General features: G+C 26.4%; 1 protein-coding gene across 1 annotated transcript in view; it reads left to right on the plus strand.

Annotated features, from left to right (window-relative positions):
* The first annotated feature begins 5,320 nt into the window (after positions 1–5,320).
* LOC111639653 (protein ced-11-like) overlaps positions 5,321–18,678 on the plus strand; it is a 39,217-nt gene continuing 25,859 nt past the window's right edge. The window contains exons 1-14 of the mRNA XM_023385569.1: positions 5,321–5,683; positions 5,960–6,160; positions 8,576–8,755; positions 8,825–9,040; positions 10,998–11,196; positions 13,374–13,566; positions 13,651–13,821; positions 14,396–14,475; positions 14,582–14,709; positions 15,344–15,535; positions 15,613–15,941; positions 16,020–16,272; positions 16,531–16,621; positions 17,852–17,933. Coding sequence (XP_023241337.1) covers positions 5,597–5,683; positions 5,960–6,160; positions 8,576–8,755; positions 8,825–9,040; positions 10,998–11,196; positions 13,374–13,566; positions 13,651–13,821; positions 14,396–14,475; positions 14,582–14,709; positions 15,344–15,535; positions 15,613–15,941; positions 16,020–16,272; positions 16,531–16,621; positions 17,852–17,933 — 2,402 coding nt within the window. The 5' untranslated portion in view covers positions 5,321–5,596. The remainder of the gene's footprint in view (positions 5,684–5,959; positions 6,161–8,575; positions 8,756–8,824; positions 9,041–10,997; positions 11,197–13,373; positions 13,567–13,650; positions 13,822–14,395; positions 14,476–14,581; positions 14,710–15,343; positions 15,536–15,612; positions 15,942–16,019; positions 16,273–16,530; positions 16,622–17,851; positions 17,934–18,678) is intronic.

Consider the following 18,678-nt stretch of genomic DNA (forward strand, 5'->3'; position numbering starts at 1 on the left):
CAAAACAATTGGACCACTTGAATATAATTTAATATATAATGTTACCAAATCATTTTAAAATTTAATTTGTTAAAATATCAATTATTTCACTTTTCTTAGAAATAAATTTCATAATTCTTTTAAATAGAGCAAAATTCTTTATGGACCTTTGCTTATATTTTAGGTAAATTTTTCCAGAATCATTCATTCGAGAAACATTATTTACACAATATTCAATGGTTAGTTTAGTATCTATCAAGCATATCTAAAAAATCTGATTATTTTAAGTTAGAATTGAAAATATAGCATTTGGCTATTATAAATTGAGCAATGATTTACATTTATTCATCTATCAATGTAAAAATTATTTGTAAATAAATTGAAAATCTAATCAAAGTAAAAGGATCAAATTCTGGCAAGCAACTCACAGAAATTTTTTATGGATGATCAATCCTGAATATGACCCTGTCCCTCCTCAACTGGTCGCAACCATTGTCCAATATGGACAATATGGAAAAATCCGTATTAGTGCCCAAATTATTTATATAATATATATATAAATATATATTGGAAAATAAACTATAATCTGTATCAAAGAATTGTTTTCTTTTACTGTGTTTTTAGTTGTGAAAACAATTACATCTCACATAATGTTATATAGATTGAACTTTTAAACTAAAAATAGTATGTTTGTATAATCCTGTAAAAGTTCTTCAAAAAAATTTTGAAGGATGTTTCTTATTGTATGTTAAATTGATAAATAGTTCAATCAAGGAGAGGAATTTTAGGTGCAAAAATTGCTGGAAAAAAACTACAAAAAAGGTATTAAAAAACGACAGGAAAAGGTGCATGTTTATCTAATTACTTCATATACTGGAACATTTAAAAACTAAAATAGGATGAGATTTAAATTGAACTTAAGTGAAGTAACATTTTTCTGTTCTTTATTTTTAGCACATCACCAAGCCTATATCAGAAACTTGTAGTGAATGATCTTATGTTTTTTGATTGATTGCTTGATAAAAGTCATTTATTTCCTATCTCTCAAAAGATGCTTATTTAATGAAAAGCATTTTTCTATGTCTACTGATATTAAAGGAGCTAATTTGGTGAGTAGTCTGTATAGGAACTCACTTTCTATGGCAACTTTCTCAAAATCAAGATTTTTGCTTAGACTTGCCAGCAGTTTTTGTAAATCCTTTTTCAAGTTGTTAACTTCATTGACTTTCCGTTGCTTTGTTTATAGACCTTGCTTTTCAAGTTTAGTTACAACTCCACCAGGAACTTGTTGACATGGACTGAAAACAGTTTACTCTGGAGGTTAGTGTTGAGGGGTAGTTTCTGTACATTTGAAATGACTTTAGAATCCTCACTTAAAGCATTCATGAAAGTTGAAATTTGATTTAACTTTTCACAGTGGAATGCTGTAACAACAATCCATGAACAAATAATTCATCACTGGTATTGGAGGCAATGGAAGATTGGCTAATTCTTGGTATATCTTATCTGTGCAGGATACATTACTAGGATCTTGAAATCTGTTAGATTTGTGAGGCAAAATTCATTTCTAACTCTTTCATGGATACTGTGAATTGCATGAACTATTAAGTGACATGTTTCAAATTCTGATGAAGGCCTTAAGCTACGAAAATGCAAGAAGCATGTAACTTGCTTCGTCTGTTACAATTTACACTTTGTTGTAAGCAATAGTCGGTCACAGGCTTACAATAATACTATTGAAGAACTGCATGACTGTTTTTGAATTAGTTTTCTCAAGAAACTGAGTTTTAAACAACATTGACCTAACTTTTTTTCTATTAAGTAGTGCAATTAAAATGTTAAGAACAAACCTGTGTATTTCAGCTGTTGTTTTGAGATGTAGTTTCATTTTTCTGTACCTTATTCTTCTTGTGTTTACCAGTTTTAATGTGTCTCAATCTGTTTTTGATGTTTTCATCTATGCTAAGCATGACAACATAAATTTCACACCTTACAATTATAACCCATAAAGTCTATCTGTAGCTGTCTGATCCTTTGAGTATTCTTTTGCAATAATTCTCAATTTATCACTTGTCTCTTTGGATTTCTGTATTTTACAAAATTATGCTTTCATAAAATTTGATTATGCAGCTAGTTAATCTTTCTGATTCTCATGTGATTCTTTTCTTCCCATTGCAGAGTGACACTGCTGTCTTTAAGATGGGAGACAGTTTTAGACAAAAAGTAACCAATAAGTGCAAAATGCTATAAATGGTACTATGTAAACCCCTACTAAATGCCTCTAACAGTTATAGTAAGTGCAAAAATACAGATTAAACTCAAGTCCCGCTAAGTTTAAAAATTAGTGAAGCATCCTAAATTCTTTTGCCTAACAATAACACAAACAATTGTTATAATTTCTGGCATTAAAATGATGAATTATGAAGATAATGAGCTTATAAAATTGTATTTAAACATTCCCCTAATTTAAGTATTTTCTTTGCTGGACAACTATACAATAAATGTATTGTAACTTTTATTCTTTATATAGAAATTTATATTTGCTAAATCAAGCAGAATTATTGATATTGATTTTAATAATAATAAAATTAATGCTCATAATTTTGATAAAAATGAAATGTTTGTACACAGGATGATCCAAAAACAAATTAAAAAGCCCAAATAAAAATTTTTATCATCAATAAATACATAATAAAAATTTGTTAATATTAATCAAAGTAGTATATAAACACAATCATTCTGAAATTTAACTTTTCCCCATGTAAAATGGCAAGATCTAATAGGTGTTAATTCAGAAAATAAGCCAGTTTAGGCATCAATCTACCACTTTGGGGGACCCAGATTCTCAAATGCAGATAGTCAAAATAACTCAGGAATTTTTTGGGCAGTCAGTCCTTACCAGATACTTCGGACCCGTCCCTCGCCACTCGGTCACTCCATTGCAGGGGCCAACTAAACCCACCAAGGCTCCCAAAAAAAGATCCTTTTAATGTCTGCAGGGCAGAGTTAAAAATATAAGAAAATGAGTTAGACTGTATTTCTGGCAGTCTGTTCAATTCTTATACTTTAACAAACCGTTTGTTTTTTATTTATTAAATGTGAGGACTTATGAAGACCAGAGGGACCATCACGGTCTGGACCTCATGGTACAATCTTTACAGTTTTTACGACCCAATCTTTTCTTCTAATTTACTGAAAACCTCAAAAAGATGAGTGACATGAATCTCTCATGCCCCGTAAGTGTAAGATAATGCTACTGTAGAGTATATTGTACAAAAGATCATATCCTTTTTTTCTGGATTCAACATAGAGTACAAGTCCTCAAAATAGAGGACTTGTACTCCATATTCACTCACACCACATCCATAATGTCCTCCATTCATAATTTGTATTTGGTAAGAGATCTTTGGATACGAATCCTTTTACGAACGGAAAAATAAACGCACCATTACTTTTCGTATCTAATGTTATTCTACTGTGACGTACACATCATTACGTCACTATTGAATAAAATTAAAATAATTTTTTAGTTAAGCAATCAACTTATACTTAAATCTATAATGAAATTTAATTTATATTTTATTTATCTGGAAGAATTATTTTATATAGTTAAATAATTATTGCTTTATCTTTTGTATTTCGTACAATTAAATAAATTTTTATTTAATATCGAGAGATGGCGTTACTGTATATATATTTTTAATAATTTTGTAAATGTTGATAAAATTATATATTGGAAAAAATGATATAATTACGTAATTATTATAATCAATAAAATAATATTTCTCTAAAAATATATTTAATTCGAAAATAAACTTGGCGAAGAACGATCGATCTGCTCATCGAATTTATTATTTCGCACCAACGACGAAATATAAAAAAAATTAATAATATATAAAAATAGACGATGTTATTTAAATACAAATTATGTAAAAATTAATAAATTATTTTGAACCTTATTATTATTTATTTATTTTAAATACTAGATATAAAGTATCGTTAATGCGGTCTTACGATTTTCTTATGTTTGTTTATAAACAAGTTAGTTGTCATGGTTACAATTGACAGTTCATTTTTTAAATATGAATCTCATTTATTATCGACTCGCACACGTATGAAATACTATAAAAGTCGATAGAAAATGAAGCGGTGGGAATATCTTCCAAAGTTTTCCATGTTAAGGTAAATTTCATTAATTATTAATATTTATAACTTAGACGTAGATCACGTGACAAAAGCAACACGTTTTTAAACACGTGTCCTATTTTTCGGGTAAAGGTGGAGGATTTCGACTCTATGACTGTGAATTAAGCCACTTTATGGTGTAAGTCTGACATGCCTTCTACGGATTTCGTCGTAGATTCTATATTGGTCGAACCCCATGCCATTTTATTTTATGAAAATGTTTAAGAGAAAAGTTTCTCCTCAAGGAGCTAAGGAGGAGAAAGTTAAGGATGAAAGTGTAAGTATTTTTTTTCTTTTTTTTACATTTTAATTGTTTATGTAGAATATATCTCCATTTCCGCAATTTATCGTCTTAAAAATGACGTTATATAGATTTTAAAACTTTAAATGTAAAGAATATGACACAAAAAAGTATCGAAATCGATTCTTTTCTTCACTAAAGGCAAATAACCTTTATGACATATATGTATAAGCACACGGAATAAGGTCACACATCGATTCTTATTATTCTAAAGAACGGTTAAAGGTGAGAGAACCCATTTTCTAGTAGCAGAAAAAGAATTCTAAAAGGTACGAGCAATTTTTAATTTATTTCATTTAAAATATATGCTCTCCACCTCAAATCGGTAATGGCTTGCCCCTGTAAATCATAGTTTTCCTGCTAGCAACGGAGTCGTGCCGGTCATCTAACTAACTCCTTCGGGGGGAAAATTTTTGAATTGAAATAACGTGACTTCCGGCTTTCATCGGAAGTTTGTATGTAGTTAATCGGGGATATTTATCTAACACCTTTCTTGAGATCAAGGAAAGACAGACAGATAGGGGACTACAGTGGGAATTTATAGGTCTACAATTTTTTCGAATTGAAGCCCGATTAATATATTTAAATTAATTTTGTTAATATTTTAAGGAAGAATATTTATAAGTATTCATCAAATAAAATTTAACATTAATTTGTTAATAGTGAAAACGAAACCAAAAATAATGCGGCAAAAGCGAACTTTTTTTTTTCTAAACGATCGTTAAGTGTACAGAGATTTATTTTTAACGTCAAATCTTAATTATATTATTTAATAATTACTACGTAAAATGATATAATATTTAATAAATATGGTAATTAAATTATTCCTTATATATTTAAATTATTCAAAATCCGTTTATATCAGGCACACAAACGATTACATCATTCTGCAGATCAATATGACGATGCGTGGTAAACATAACTTGGGTGTTAGCATTGGTATTTTATCTTTAAAAGCGATGTTATATGTTAATTGAATAAGCTTTTATAAGATAAAATTCAAAATAGTAATAAAAACGTAGAGCTGCTTTGGGCTTTCCTGCCGATCTGCTGTGTAAGGCAGTGGAGATAGATTTCTGATAAACGATGCACCATTAAAGTTTTAATAAATTTTTTTAACTCGTTATATCAATGGAAACACAAGCTAACTTTTCTGCAACGTACAGGGCTCTTGAATTTTTGCGACGATGTCGACAACGTTTTCGAAGAGGGGAGCAGGTAATTTATTATACTATGTCTACATCACTTATATCTGAAATTGTTTACTTGCATGATTAAAAATGAATTATATTTGAAATATTTGAACTTGTTAATAATCGTTTTAAATATTACCTATGGTAAACAAAATTCCTTTATACAGATAAAATATATATTTATTTTAACAGATAATATTGATAAGATTGGTGGTGTAATAAATAATCACAAATTTATCAATTGTTTAGAAATATTTTTATTAAATAAATGAATAAGTCTGATGTATGATGTTAATTTTAGAATATGACTGCTCAAACTGCAGAAACGACTCAGAGGAAGAAGTCGGCCAGAAAGAAAAGCAGTCGAAGAAAATCGAAAGCGTCTCTACCTCGGCAATCCAGCAATGCCCCTTCTGTAACTTTCGGAGAAGAACAGCAAAATCGCTATATGACCGCTCAGGGAGAAATAGCATTTTGGAAAAATTTTGCTTATGAAACTCCAGTAAGATAATTTGGCTTTTTGACAATGATTTTTGATATATACTGCATGTATATATCAAAATCATGTTATGCTATGTATATATATATGTCATGCTATGCATATATATATTACTTAATACGGTAATATATTTAGATTTTTATAATTATAAAACATTCTTCATTTTGCACAAAATGCTAATTTATTCATTAGAATATATTTAATTCTTTTCTTACTTTTCTGTTTATATTTTGTTGTCTTTGAATGTTTTTGTATATTTAGTCTATTCTATTTGGTTATTAAAAAGTTAACTGTTAATTTTGGTCAAGAGTCTAACAGAGAGAAGATAATTTGAAAAATATAAAAGTAAAAATTGTTTTGTTAATAGAAGCATCATCATCATCATCATCAAATTGCAATTTTGTAAAAATATGAAATGATGGAAAAGACAATTTGCCAAATTTTCCAGTCTTATATTAATTAATAGATTATGCTTATCATCAAATTGTATATGTTTTGGTTTAGCAGAAAATAAAATCAATATTGGTTGTATATTGTGTTTACTTAATAAATCAACAGATAAAAATTATTGTAATTTCCAATGTATTGTATTCAATTAGTTAGAGGATTTCTCTTAAGTAAAAATATTATTGATTAGGTAAGCTTATCCTAATCCAAAAATCTGATTAAACCTGATATATAATCAAAGAAAATCTGATATATATATATATATATATATAAGATTTTCTTATTTATTTATAGCCCAGAGACCTTAGAGATAACTTCTGTTAATCAAATCTTAATTAGAACTCAAGTAATAAAATTAATTGTAGAATGTTCGAGAGTTAAATTAAATTTTCAAGTGAAAGCAATAAAAGAAAACCAGTTAAAAATTAGATTAATAAAAAAAAATTTACTTTGTTTAAATGCTTATGTTGTACTTGAACGATCGCTTATCTACTTATTGGTTGTTCTCTATACATCGTGAAGCCCGTTTTGTAATAAATTACAGCCAAGTAACTAAAATGTAACTTATAACAACCACCTGTAATCAATCACTTCTAAATAAATAGTACATTTAGAATATGACAGGTAGTAAATTACATTCAACTAACTTTTACTTAACCTTCGAAATATTTTGATGGTGTTTAATCACATCTTTACGGCAAGTTTACAACAAATGCAACTACTGTAACAACAATATCCTGCGAAAAGTAATTAAATAACAATAATAATACATGTAATAATAATAATAATAATAATGATTATTATTATTAAGTCATATTGATTCTACATAACTTCTGAATTTATTTACAAAACTTAATACTTAAATCATTAATGAATAAATATATCATTAAAATCATTAGTGATTTAACGATTAAATAATTATGTATATTTTAAAATAGTTACTAAATTTATATGAAGAATATTATTAAATTTTAAAATTTTCTAAACAATTTATATTTAAAGTTTTACATTGATTAATGTTGATAAATATTGAATTATTGATATTTAATATAAATAGGTTAATTTAATGATAAATATTTGATAAATTTATATTACCAAAATTTAAATTAGTAACAAAATTTCTTAGCATTTTATTCCTTAAAAATATTTAAATATTCTTTTTAAATTATTATACGTAATTTAAGAAAATATCAAATTTAATTAATTATATTAATAAAGTTATATAATTAAAATATAAATTAACTAATGAATTGTGTGTAAGTGTACATAAAAGAAAATTATATTTAAACATTAAATTTCCAAAAATAATAATTGATTTAGTAAGCATATGTGTTCATCATGGTGCAGAAGGGTTGGCAGAAAATTTATTGACAGATGTATATTTTCTCATAGTTTGACCCTTAGCTTGATGTAAAGGAAAAGAAGTGATGATCAATATATTTTAAATTTGTTCACTTTGTTACAAAGCAATTATTAAATATTGATAAATTTATTTTTATTTTATGCATAAGATAAATTTCGAAGAAGCTCGTTAAAACTATTAATAAATTTTCATTATTATTCTTTCTTTTAANAAATTGTATATAAATCTTTGAATTTTTTAATGAAATTATATTTTTGTTTACAATTTAGCTTTTAGTTATAAATTAATTTGCTACAAATAATAAATAGTAGGTGAAAAAATTAGTTAAGCTTTTATTTAATGTGACATATATGTACATTCAATGATTTTAAAGGATTTTGTGACAGAGAATTTGTTAAACAAATGCAAATGAATTATTTTTACATCTTGCAATTACTGTGTATAACTATCAAAAACTTATTATGTATTGTTTTTATTTTATAGAATATGATTCTGATGAAGAGAAAGATGAAAGTAAGATTTTCTTTGGAATTTATAATTATTTATATCTATAGATTTTTATAAACTGCTTTAAAAAGTTTAAATTAAAAGTTAAATTTAATTTAAAGGGTAGACCTTTCATTCGTGTAACACATGATATTAATATGGAAGATGTAGCTAATGTGATGATGAAAGATTGGCAAATTGGAAATCCTCGAATAGTTCTTGTCGTGATATCAAATGTTGTGTCATTAGAAGGTTGGAAAAACAGTAAACAATTGGATAATTTCAAAAAAGGCCTAATTAAAGTAAGTATATTTTGCAAATTTGCTTTATAAAATTATAGTAATATATAAGCTTAAACAAATTTAATATAGGCAGCTAATTCTACTGATCTTTGGATATTTACTCATGGCACTAATATTGGAATTGTGAAAACTATTGGTGATGCAGTCCAGGAAGAATTACTCCGTAGACAAGCACTTAAATGTCATAAACATCCACATCAAACACAGTTACATTTACCGCCATTGAGATTAGTAGGAATTGCAAGAGAAGATCTGTTGACATACAGTGATTTACTGGATGGCAGGGTGTGTTATTTTTCATTTAAAAGTTTATAAAGTAGAACACTGATTATCTGAGGTAATATAGACTGATGCTATCTAGGATAACTGAAAATTTGGAAAAAAATGGAAGATTATGGCCATTTCAGATTAAAAATTATGAATATGAAAGTTTCATATAGTATCACTTTTAAGCCTCTTATTTATGTCTTAGTGAAATTTAATCCCATATAAGAAGAACATTTTTTACATCATTTATTATACAGTTAGTACATACAATAGTTTTAAGAATAAAAATGTGTATTATTATAGTTACATTTTAATATGAATGGTTTGTCTCACATTAAAGTTAAATGATAAAATATAACAGAAACAAATAATTTTGTAGTATTTGATATTGTTTTAAATATTTTTTTAAAAAGTCCTTAGAATTTTTAGTTTTATTGCAGTTCTTCCCTTCTATGCTACAATGTTCCACAGTTACCTCGGTATCATTTTTCATGAGAGGTCTATTCCAGATATTTTGGGCTCTGTCCCTCACCACCCAGTCTCCCTCATTGAACTCATGTTGAACACAGTAAAAATTTGTTTACTGTGTTTACAATTTTATTGTGTGTTTATAGATTAGGGACTCAGCTTGGTTTCCAGTTAGGTTATGATAGATTAGGCTAAATTAGATTAGAGTTGTTAGCTTTAGTTGTCTGGTTAGGTGTATCTTAGGTTATGGTAGGTTAGTTTAGTTAGTGAGTAAGTTAATGTTTAAAATAAATAAATAAATAACAGTTGGGGTCTTGCTCGTTTGTCTTCTGTCAGTCTGTTTGTCTTGTCTAGTTTGTCATTGTGTTCATTTGTTTTCACACTGTCTGACTAGTTGTTAATAGTATTAAGATTCATGCTCGCATTCAGTTGTATTAGTATTAAGGAGATATAAGTCTTCCTACTAACAGCCACTTGGCACTAACTTCTACACTTAGCTATTCGTGGCAGCACTCAATTATTGGAGTTCACTACACTCAGGTTTTTTTTTAGACCCTTCGGGGACTATGGCCTTGCAGCCTAAAAACTGCATGCCATCATCAAATGTAAAGGATACAGTAGCGATATGTGTGCCATTCAGAGGAAACTTACTTTTCTCTACTGTCTATCTCCTCTCTCTCCTCCTTTCCCCCCTTTTCCTTATCCTATTTTCTGCCAGCTAAACACCTTGTGTACGGCTGATGTCTTTCATGTATGTATGTGTGAACACAGTTGTATTTCTGATCTATGAGCACTAAGAGGCTCATAGGCCAGAAATAGCTAAAAAAAAAAAAGAAAAAAAGAAAATTACTCAGCAGTAACCACTCATTCAGTATTCCGAAGGTTAAATGTATTACAGTATTCACATGGTTAATGCATTTATGGCAAAGGTTTTATGAATTATAAGAAAAGTAATGTATTCACTTACAGGTTCACCTTAGATAATCCAGGTTCTACTGTATCTATGATAATATCTTTAATTAAGATACGGAAGTTGAGTTATATTAAAAAGACAATGTGTAACAAATTAAATGCACTAATTCCAGGATATGAGCATGATAAGATGGAGCAACTTCTTCTGTGCTAGAGACCACCTACATCCATTTTCTATTTCCAACTCACTGCAGCTTGTGGAGAGTCTCAGAGACATTTCTCTTACAGACAAGGAATGTATGACCGTATTCGACTACAAATCCTTGTACCCTTTGATAAAATTATCTCCTTGCTTCTGTTCCATACAGGATTTTTTATTTGCCAATATAGAAATTGCTCCATCTTATCATGCTCATATCCTGGAATTAGTGCATTTAATTTGTTATATTAAAAATTTAATAAATTATTTATTCTATGAAGATTTATCTCATAATTAATGTAATAGTTAGTTAAACTTATTTTAATAATGTTATTGTTACTAGTAAAGGAATAATAGCATTTGCTACTACTGTTTCATTAATTTAAATATTTTCAGAGTAATCGTGTTGAGATAGAAAATGAAGGAAATGTTCCAAGTGAAGGAAAGTTTGAATTAAATGCTGATCATTCACATTATATAATTGTTAAAGACAGTACAATTAATAAAACAGGAATAAATTATTTTTTGTTACGTTTGGAACAATATCTAGTTGCTGCTGTAGAGGCTCAAAAGTCTATTAATGATAATAAAGCAGGTATGCTTAATTTTTCTATAGCCAATTAAATATGTATTTTAAATATGATATTTATATAGTGAAATAAAATAGTTTGAATGTATGTTATATATTCAAAGTTTTAAAATATTTTCATATGATATTTATCACAAAATTATATATAAATTTTATTCTTTGTACAAAATATAATTAATAAATTTAATGTGTATAATTGAATGTTTTGGCAATTCGTAATTATTTTATAATGAGAAAAATTACTTTATTAAGGTGTTGAAATAAAATAGAAGTGCATAAATATTTATTTATACCTTTCTATTTAATTATTAATATTTTTAACATGTAAATATTTTAAAATTAGTTTTTAGATTATTTTGATTGGTGCTAAAAGAGGTCATGATATTTGGCATGCTTATGTACAGTACATATATTTATATTAATTACAAATTAATTAATGATANTAAGAGCACTATTCAAATGTAAGTTAATTTTCTGGTACATATATTTATATTAATTACAAATTAATTAATGATAATTAATATGCCCTATTATTGATAGAATATTATTATTATTGATTTATTATTACTGAAGAAAAATATAATTCAAATGAGTTCATAATAATTTCATTCAAATTATATTTCTCTCATACAATTTTGCAAAATTTGAATGGAAAAATATTTCAAGTGTCTTTTAGTGTCTTGAAAATATACTAATTACATATAATTTTAGTATATAGGAAATAACTGAGAAATGGAAAAAGTCTGGAAACTTACCTTTTCAAACAAAATGTAACTTTTTTAAATATAAATGAAATAGAAACTACACTATCCTTCCAAATGTAATAGGATACCTGTATTTGCAAAGTGAATTGGACATTAATTGTATACTAATTGCAAACCATGTTTCCTAAACTGTTTAATATATCTCAGTAGTATCTGTCATTCATTATTTATATGCTCCTCACTGTTAATATGCCTTGATCCAAGGAAATTGCAGAGTCTTAATCATTATTGATTGTCATATTAGTGGTTTGTCTGTTTGTGACATTTCCACTAAAACAAAGGTAACCAGATCAACAGTGGATTTCATGATGACCAGTTGGAGGAGAGAAGAAAGTATGGCATCAAAATCGAAAAATTGGATGACCCAAAGTGTTGACCAAAAGAAATGTGTGGCAGCTGGCCAAGAAGTGTTACAGTATTCATTTTTTTCAGTGTCTAGGAACATACAGAAAACATCCAACTGACTGAAACAAGTGTTGGTGTCATTACTGTTCAATGGAAATTGCATGATCTTAGATATCATGGCTGTGTAGCTGTTCACAAGCTATCCATCATAAAGCCAAATGCATCACATCATCTCAGGTGGCCAATGAACATCTTCATTGGATAACAGAGCAATGGAAGAACATCCTATGCAATGATGAATCATGCTATTCACTGTTCAAGTCAGATGGATGAGCTTGGGTATGGAGAATGCCCAGGGAAAGGCATTTGCTGAGTGTGTTGTACCAATTGTTAAGTATTAGTATTGGTATAGTATGGGGTCAGCCTGTTGGTTTTAGTGGCAAAAACCATGAACAGTGAGGTGTACCTAAACAGTCTAGATAATTATATGCTTTTGACAATGTGCCAATACTCTTGGAATGATCAGCAATACTTCCAAGAAGACAATGCAATATACCTTGATTTAAATCCAGTGCTGTTTTAAGGTGGTTTGAGGATGTTGATGTTTTACAGTTGGACTTCTAGTACAGAGTTCAGACCTGAACTCAATAGCACACCTTTGGGACCAGCTGGAAAATAGGGTCAGAAATTATGCAAACTGTTCATTTATGAGAGAACCAACTGACTGTTTTCAAGAGGAATGGAGGAAAGTACCAGCTAAAGTGTATCAGAAGTTAGTGGAAAGTATGCCTTGCAGAGTATCTGCTGTCATTAAGGTCAAAGAAAGACTCACTAAGTACTGAAATTGCTAATAAAATGTACTATTTTTTGATACTTGGATAGATATCAAATTACTTTTGGAAGATAATATGACTAATGACTATAAGAAATATGAGATTTGTTATTTGAAATTTTTGAATAATGTATAAATTGCAAAATAATGAAATAAAATGTTTTCATTCTTTTAGCATTTAATTATTATCATTATTATTATACTTTAACTGTGAATTTTATGTTCCATTTATATAATTATAGATCCATCAAATCAAGAATACTGTCTTCTTGGTACTATAGAAATACCTGTTGTTGCATTGTTGATACAAGGAGGTTACAATTGTGCAAGATTAGTTTTAGATCATTTAAAGAAAAAATTACCTGTAGTTGTAATTAGAGGCAGTGGAGGATTTGCTGATTTATTAGCTTTTGCTTATTATGAAGTAGAACAGAGGTATAATAATTTTAAAAATTTTCTAAAATAAATTATTTAAATTCAACTTTTTAATTTTTTTACTATTTTCATATAATTATATAGACCATATGGAATAATGGATGCAGAATATGTAGAAAATTTTTTGAAACCAGATCTTTCATCTAAAATAGCTTATGAATTTCCAATTTTCTGTGATAATAATTTAGCTAGGAATATGTTTCGTGATAGAATCTTGGATTGTGTTCGATATGCTCGTCAAGTGAGTGCAACTTAAATGTTGGCTATTAAATAAAAAGCTCATAACTTATTACTTTCTTATTAATAAGTTACAAGTTTCTTAAATTAAATTATATTTTATTTCTTTATAAGCACTTATATTATAATATAAACATTTTTAAAAGCTAATTTTCAAATGTAAGATGATTTATTTTTCTTGTTTTTCTCCAAAAACTAATCTCATTTGGAAACTCATGCTAAATATAAGTTTTTATTTGAAATTAAAAGCATGTCAGTTATTAAAATAAAGAAATAAACAACTTTATGATGATAATATTAAAGTAAATAATATTAATCTATGAAATGGAAGAACTGAATTAACTATTTTTTGTTTAAATAAAAAATATTGTTTACAGTTTGTAAGTATTTAATTAAATATATTATTTTAAAAATAAATTTTTGGCAGTGTATTTGAGTTTTGGCTTCCTTCCTAATAATACAGTATTCAGTCATCAAATTATTAGTTTGAATAGCACTTTTTAACTCTAAACAATTTAAATATAAAGTTAATTAAAAGAAAAAAAATTTTATTGTAATTAAGATGAAACAAATTAATTTTTTTTTAATTGTTTTTAACCATTTTGAATCTTCATAGTCACTCATGCAATTTACAAAATCTTGATGAACACATTTTAAGAGCACTATTCAAATGTAAGTTAATTTTCTGCAAATTAAAGTTTTGATTTTATATATTACAGTTTCTCTATAAAGTGATCAAATTATTTATAATTTATTAAATATAATTTTCTACATTAAGGTCATAGATCTGATAATACAAATTGGCATGCTAGAATGCAGAAAGATCTTTATTTAACATTAGACTGGAACAGTCCGCATGTTGCTTTATCTGAAGTTTTCCAAAAAGACGTATCCCATAATTTTAAGGTAACCAGTGCTTTAAACATTAGATGTTAATTGTTTTAGGGTAGGTTGCATAAAAATATTACTGACTGGTAATGTAGCAGGGAAGATATAGATTACCATGTAAACAATTTTACTAGCTGCTAATATTTTTATGCATCTAGCAACTGACATTATTTTCTTACAATATATTAGTTTAAATTATTGGCATTTCTTATTTCAGTTAGATGCTAGCTATTGTTAAGTTGGTATTGCAGAAAACAGCAGGCAAACAGTGTTGGATAATTTATTATTAATTAACTATAATTATAATTAATACTTTAATCTTTGAATTTTTTGTAGTGTTATTTACCTATCTTGCTTAATGCTATCATTTATTATTGTTATCAGTTTAGGTGAGTCCCAAAGTCACTATAAGGGATTCAACTCTATTATAGTATCGACTTAAAGAAATTTTTTCAATTTATCTGTAATTTAAACTTTATTTAAATTTAAAAATATAAATTTGTTGATTTTCTATGTAGCTATAATAAATTATTTTATGTTTTAGATATTTTTGCATAATATATGTTTGTAAATATTTAGAAATAAATGAAAGATGTAGTTTTTTTTTAAAATATTTTTATTGTAAATGTATTGATTTTCTTAAAATAATTAGGTTAGTAAAGCAGTTTTTGAACAAGCTCTATATCAATCCAACAGAGAAGATTTTATATCATTATTTCTAGAACAAGGTTTTCAAGTACATACGTATTTAACACCTCGTCGTTTGAAAAACCTATTTAAAATTGCTCAGCATGAGGAATTTTTCCGTTCTATATGCTGGGAAGGAATACTTGGTCACGGTGCAGTAAGAAAATTTTAGCTAATTTGATTTTATTAATTTATGTAGTTTTAAGAAAAGTTTAAAAATTTCTTAAAATGTAGGTTACGAAGTTAAGTAAAGACTTTCTTGAAGGTGATCTTAATTGGCTTCTTTATAAAGTGACTGGAATTGTTAATTTTGTAAATGGTCAGGAGCTTTCATTGAATGCAATGGGAATGTATCCACTTGATCCATCAGCAGCAGAAAGAAAAGCATTAGCAATTCTTACACTGTGGGCTGTACTCACCAATCGTGTTAAATTAGCAAAATTGTTATGGAAACATTCTGACCAACCTATTCATCTAGCATTAATTATTTCAATGATGTATAATAGATTATTAATCTATATAGAAGAAGTAAATACTCGAACAGAATTGGAAGGACTTAGCAAGTAAGTTTTTAGAAGTGTACAGCATAATTTTAATAATAATATCAAACATAAATTTTTAACTAAAATTTATTTATAAAGGGAATTTGCTGAAATGGCAACTGGAGTATTAGATGAAAGTTATAAAGAGAAAACATGTAGAACTTATGATGTATTATATGAAGAGAGTGCTGATTGGGCATATAAAACTGCAGTGGATATTGCAGCTGATGCTAAGAATCGCACATTTTTATCGCATCCTTCCTGTCAGAAATGGCTCACTAATAAATTTTTAGGAAATATTTGTGTAAGAGATTTAACATGGGGAGTTATCACAATACCTGTTTGGTTAAAGGTTTGTGAAATTAATAAAGTTGTTTAATTTATAACTATATATATACTAACATTCCAATTTTCTGCTAAGTAATTTTTATATTTATTTACAATTTAACATTCTATCACATCTTAAAATTATACATCTAAAACTTATAAAGTTGCATAAATCATTTTATTGTCTTTTGTATTATGTCGTCATTTATAATTTGTTTGTATTTTTATTACCTGAACTATTTATAATAAATGCACTATTTAATATCATAAATTTTTCTTACAGATAATACTTAGTGCGTTTTTGATTGTTCCAATGTATATTTGGATTAGATTTAAGTCTGATCCTATATTTGCAGATGATGATGATGAATCAGGTAGGTTGATTTCATTCTGTATTTTGTCTCATAAAAAATTACAATGAAATATTATAGTGATATCTAGTTAATTAATCGAATGGTATGTAAATTTTATTAATTACATTACAGATGAAACAATCAGTCATAAACATATAATTGTACTGTATACCATAACAGTTTTTGTTTAATATTTTTATTGGTATATTTCTCATGAAAGTAAAAAGTTGAGGATTATATCTATTGTTGAGAAAATTTTAAATACTTTAATATAGAATATCATAAATCTTAATTAATTTTTTTAACATTATTCATGCAATACTTATCAATAATTACATTTATTAGAACATATACATTTATGCTTTAAAGAAAGAAAAGCTATTACTCTCTGTACTCATAAAAAAGTTTATTTTATCAGTTTAAATAATTTTAATAGCTGAATTTTTTTTTATATTTGAAAGACAAAAGTCTTGCAAAATTAAAAAAACATAGTTTATTAAATCTTTCTGTTGTTTATTAAATTGCAATAGATAGAATTGTTAATCTACTATTATTCAAATTTTATCATAAAATATATGGGCAAAATTATGTAAAAAAATAAACAAGTTGTTAAAAAAACACAAAAATTAAAACTTTAATACGTCCAAGCCATTTTTAAACTTTAAAATTAATATTAAATACACATAAATATTTTAAAATAAAATAAATAAATATGCATAAAATATTTTTATATTTTTATTATTTAATAAAGTAGCATTTTTAAATATTTTAAAAATGAATAAGTGTACATTTGCTTAAATTTTCATTTTTTCAATAATTTTTTACTTTTTCTTAACAACAATTAATTTTAAGCTTATGTATGTTTATGTAATACTGTATGATGCTTTTATATAAACAAGTAAGATTAATTTAGTTTATAAATCTCTTGTGACTTATATATTAGTTTATATATAAAGTTATGAGATTGGCATATATATATAAATTGTATATAAATCTTTGAATTTTTTAATGAAATTATATTTTTGTTTACAATTTAGCTTTTAGTTATAAATTAATTTGCTACAAATAATAAATAGTAGGTGAAAAAATTAGTTAAGCTTTTATTTAATGTGACATATATGTACATTCAATGATTTTAAAGGATTTTGTGACAGAGAATTTGTTAAACAAATGCAAATGAATTATTTTTACATCTTGCAATTACTGTGTATAACTATCAAAAACTTATTATGTATTGTTTTTATTTTATAGAATATGATTCTGATGAAGAGAAAGATGAAAGAGATGGTGATGAAGCAATATTATTAGATAACAAAAGAAATACATTAACAAAGTATAAATTATTATAAAAATTTAAAATTTTTTTTCTTAACGTTACTTCTTAAAGTTACTTCTTAAATAAATTAACTTGTTGTAAAATATATATTCATTACAGAATTAATAATGATAAATTCATATAAATAAAATAAAAGTTAAACAGGTTAAAGAATATAAAACATTTTGAAACATATTCATATGCCCCCATATGAAGCAATGTCCAAAGCTGTGTGCTAAAAATTTTTTTACATTTTGTTTACTTATTGTACAGTGTGTATGTTAAAAACATTTAAGAATATATTATATTTTATATAATTTTTTCTTTGATGTTAACAATAAACAGTAAAACAACTTTTTCATGAAAACAAATAATAAAATTTTCCAAGCAAGAAACCCAGTAAACTTTTATGATGACAGTAGTGTCATTATATTGTAAACTGCTCTAAGATATCCTCCGCAGTGAATGTGTTAAAGAAAATGAGAGATTTTTTAATTAAGCAAATTAAAGAAAACTTATAAAACTTCATGTTAATTAATAGTGATAAATTATTAATTAACATTATAGTACAAGTTTTGAGAAGAGAAAGAATTCTATTGGCTTTACAATTTTAATTTGTATTTACTAAAAAACTTACAAAATTATTAAAATTTTCAAAATAAATTATTTGTAATTGAAAAAAAATGCTATGTTATAATAAATTTTATCTTTTCTGCAAGTTAGATAAAATAAGGCTTTATAGTTTTAATTATTTAGCTTTTCT

Source organism: Centruroides sculpturatus, unplaced genomic scaffold, assembly GCF_000671375.1.
Source record: "Centruroides sculpturatus isolate CEXI.00-Female unplaced genomic scaffold, Cexi_2.0 scaffold1377, whole genome shotgun sequence".
Lineage (NCBI taxonomy): Eukaryota > Metazoa > Arthropoda > Arachnida > Scorpiones > Buthidae > Centruroides > Centruroides sculpturatus.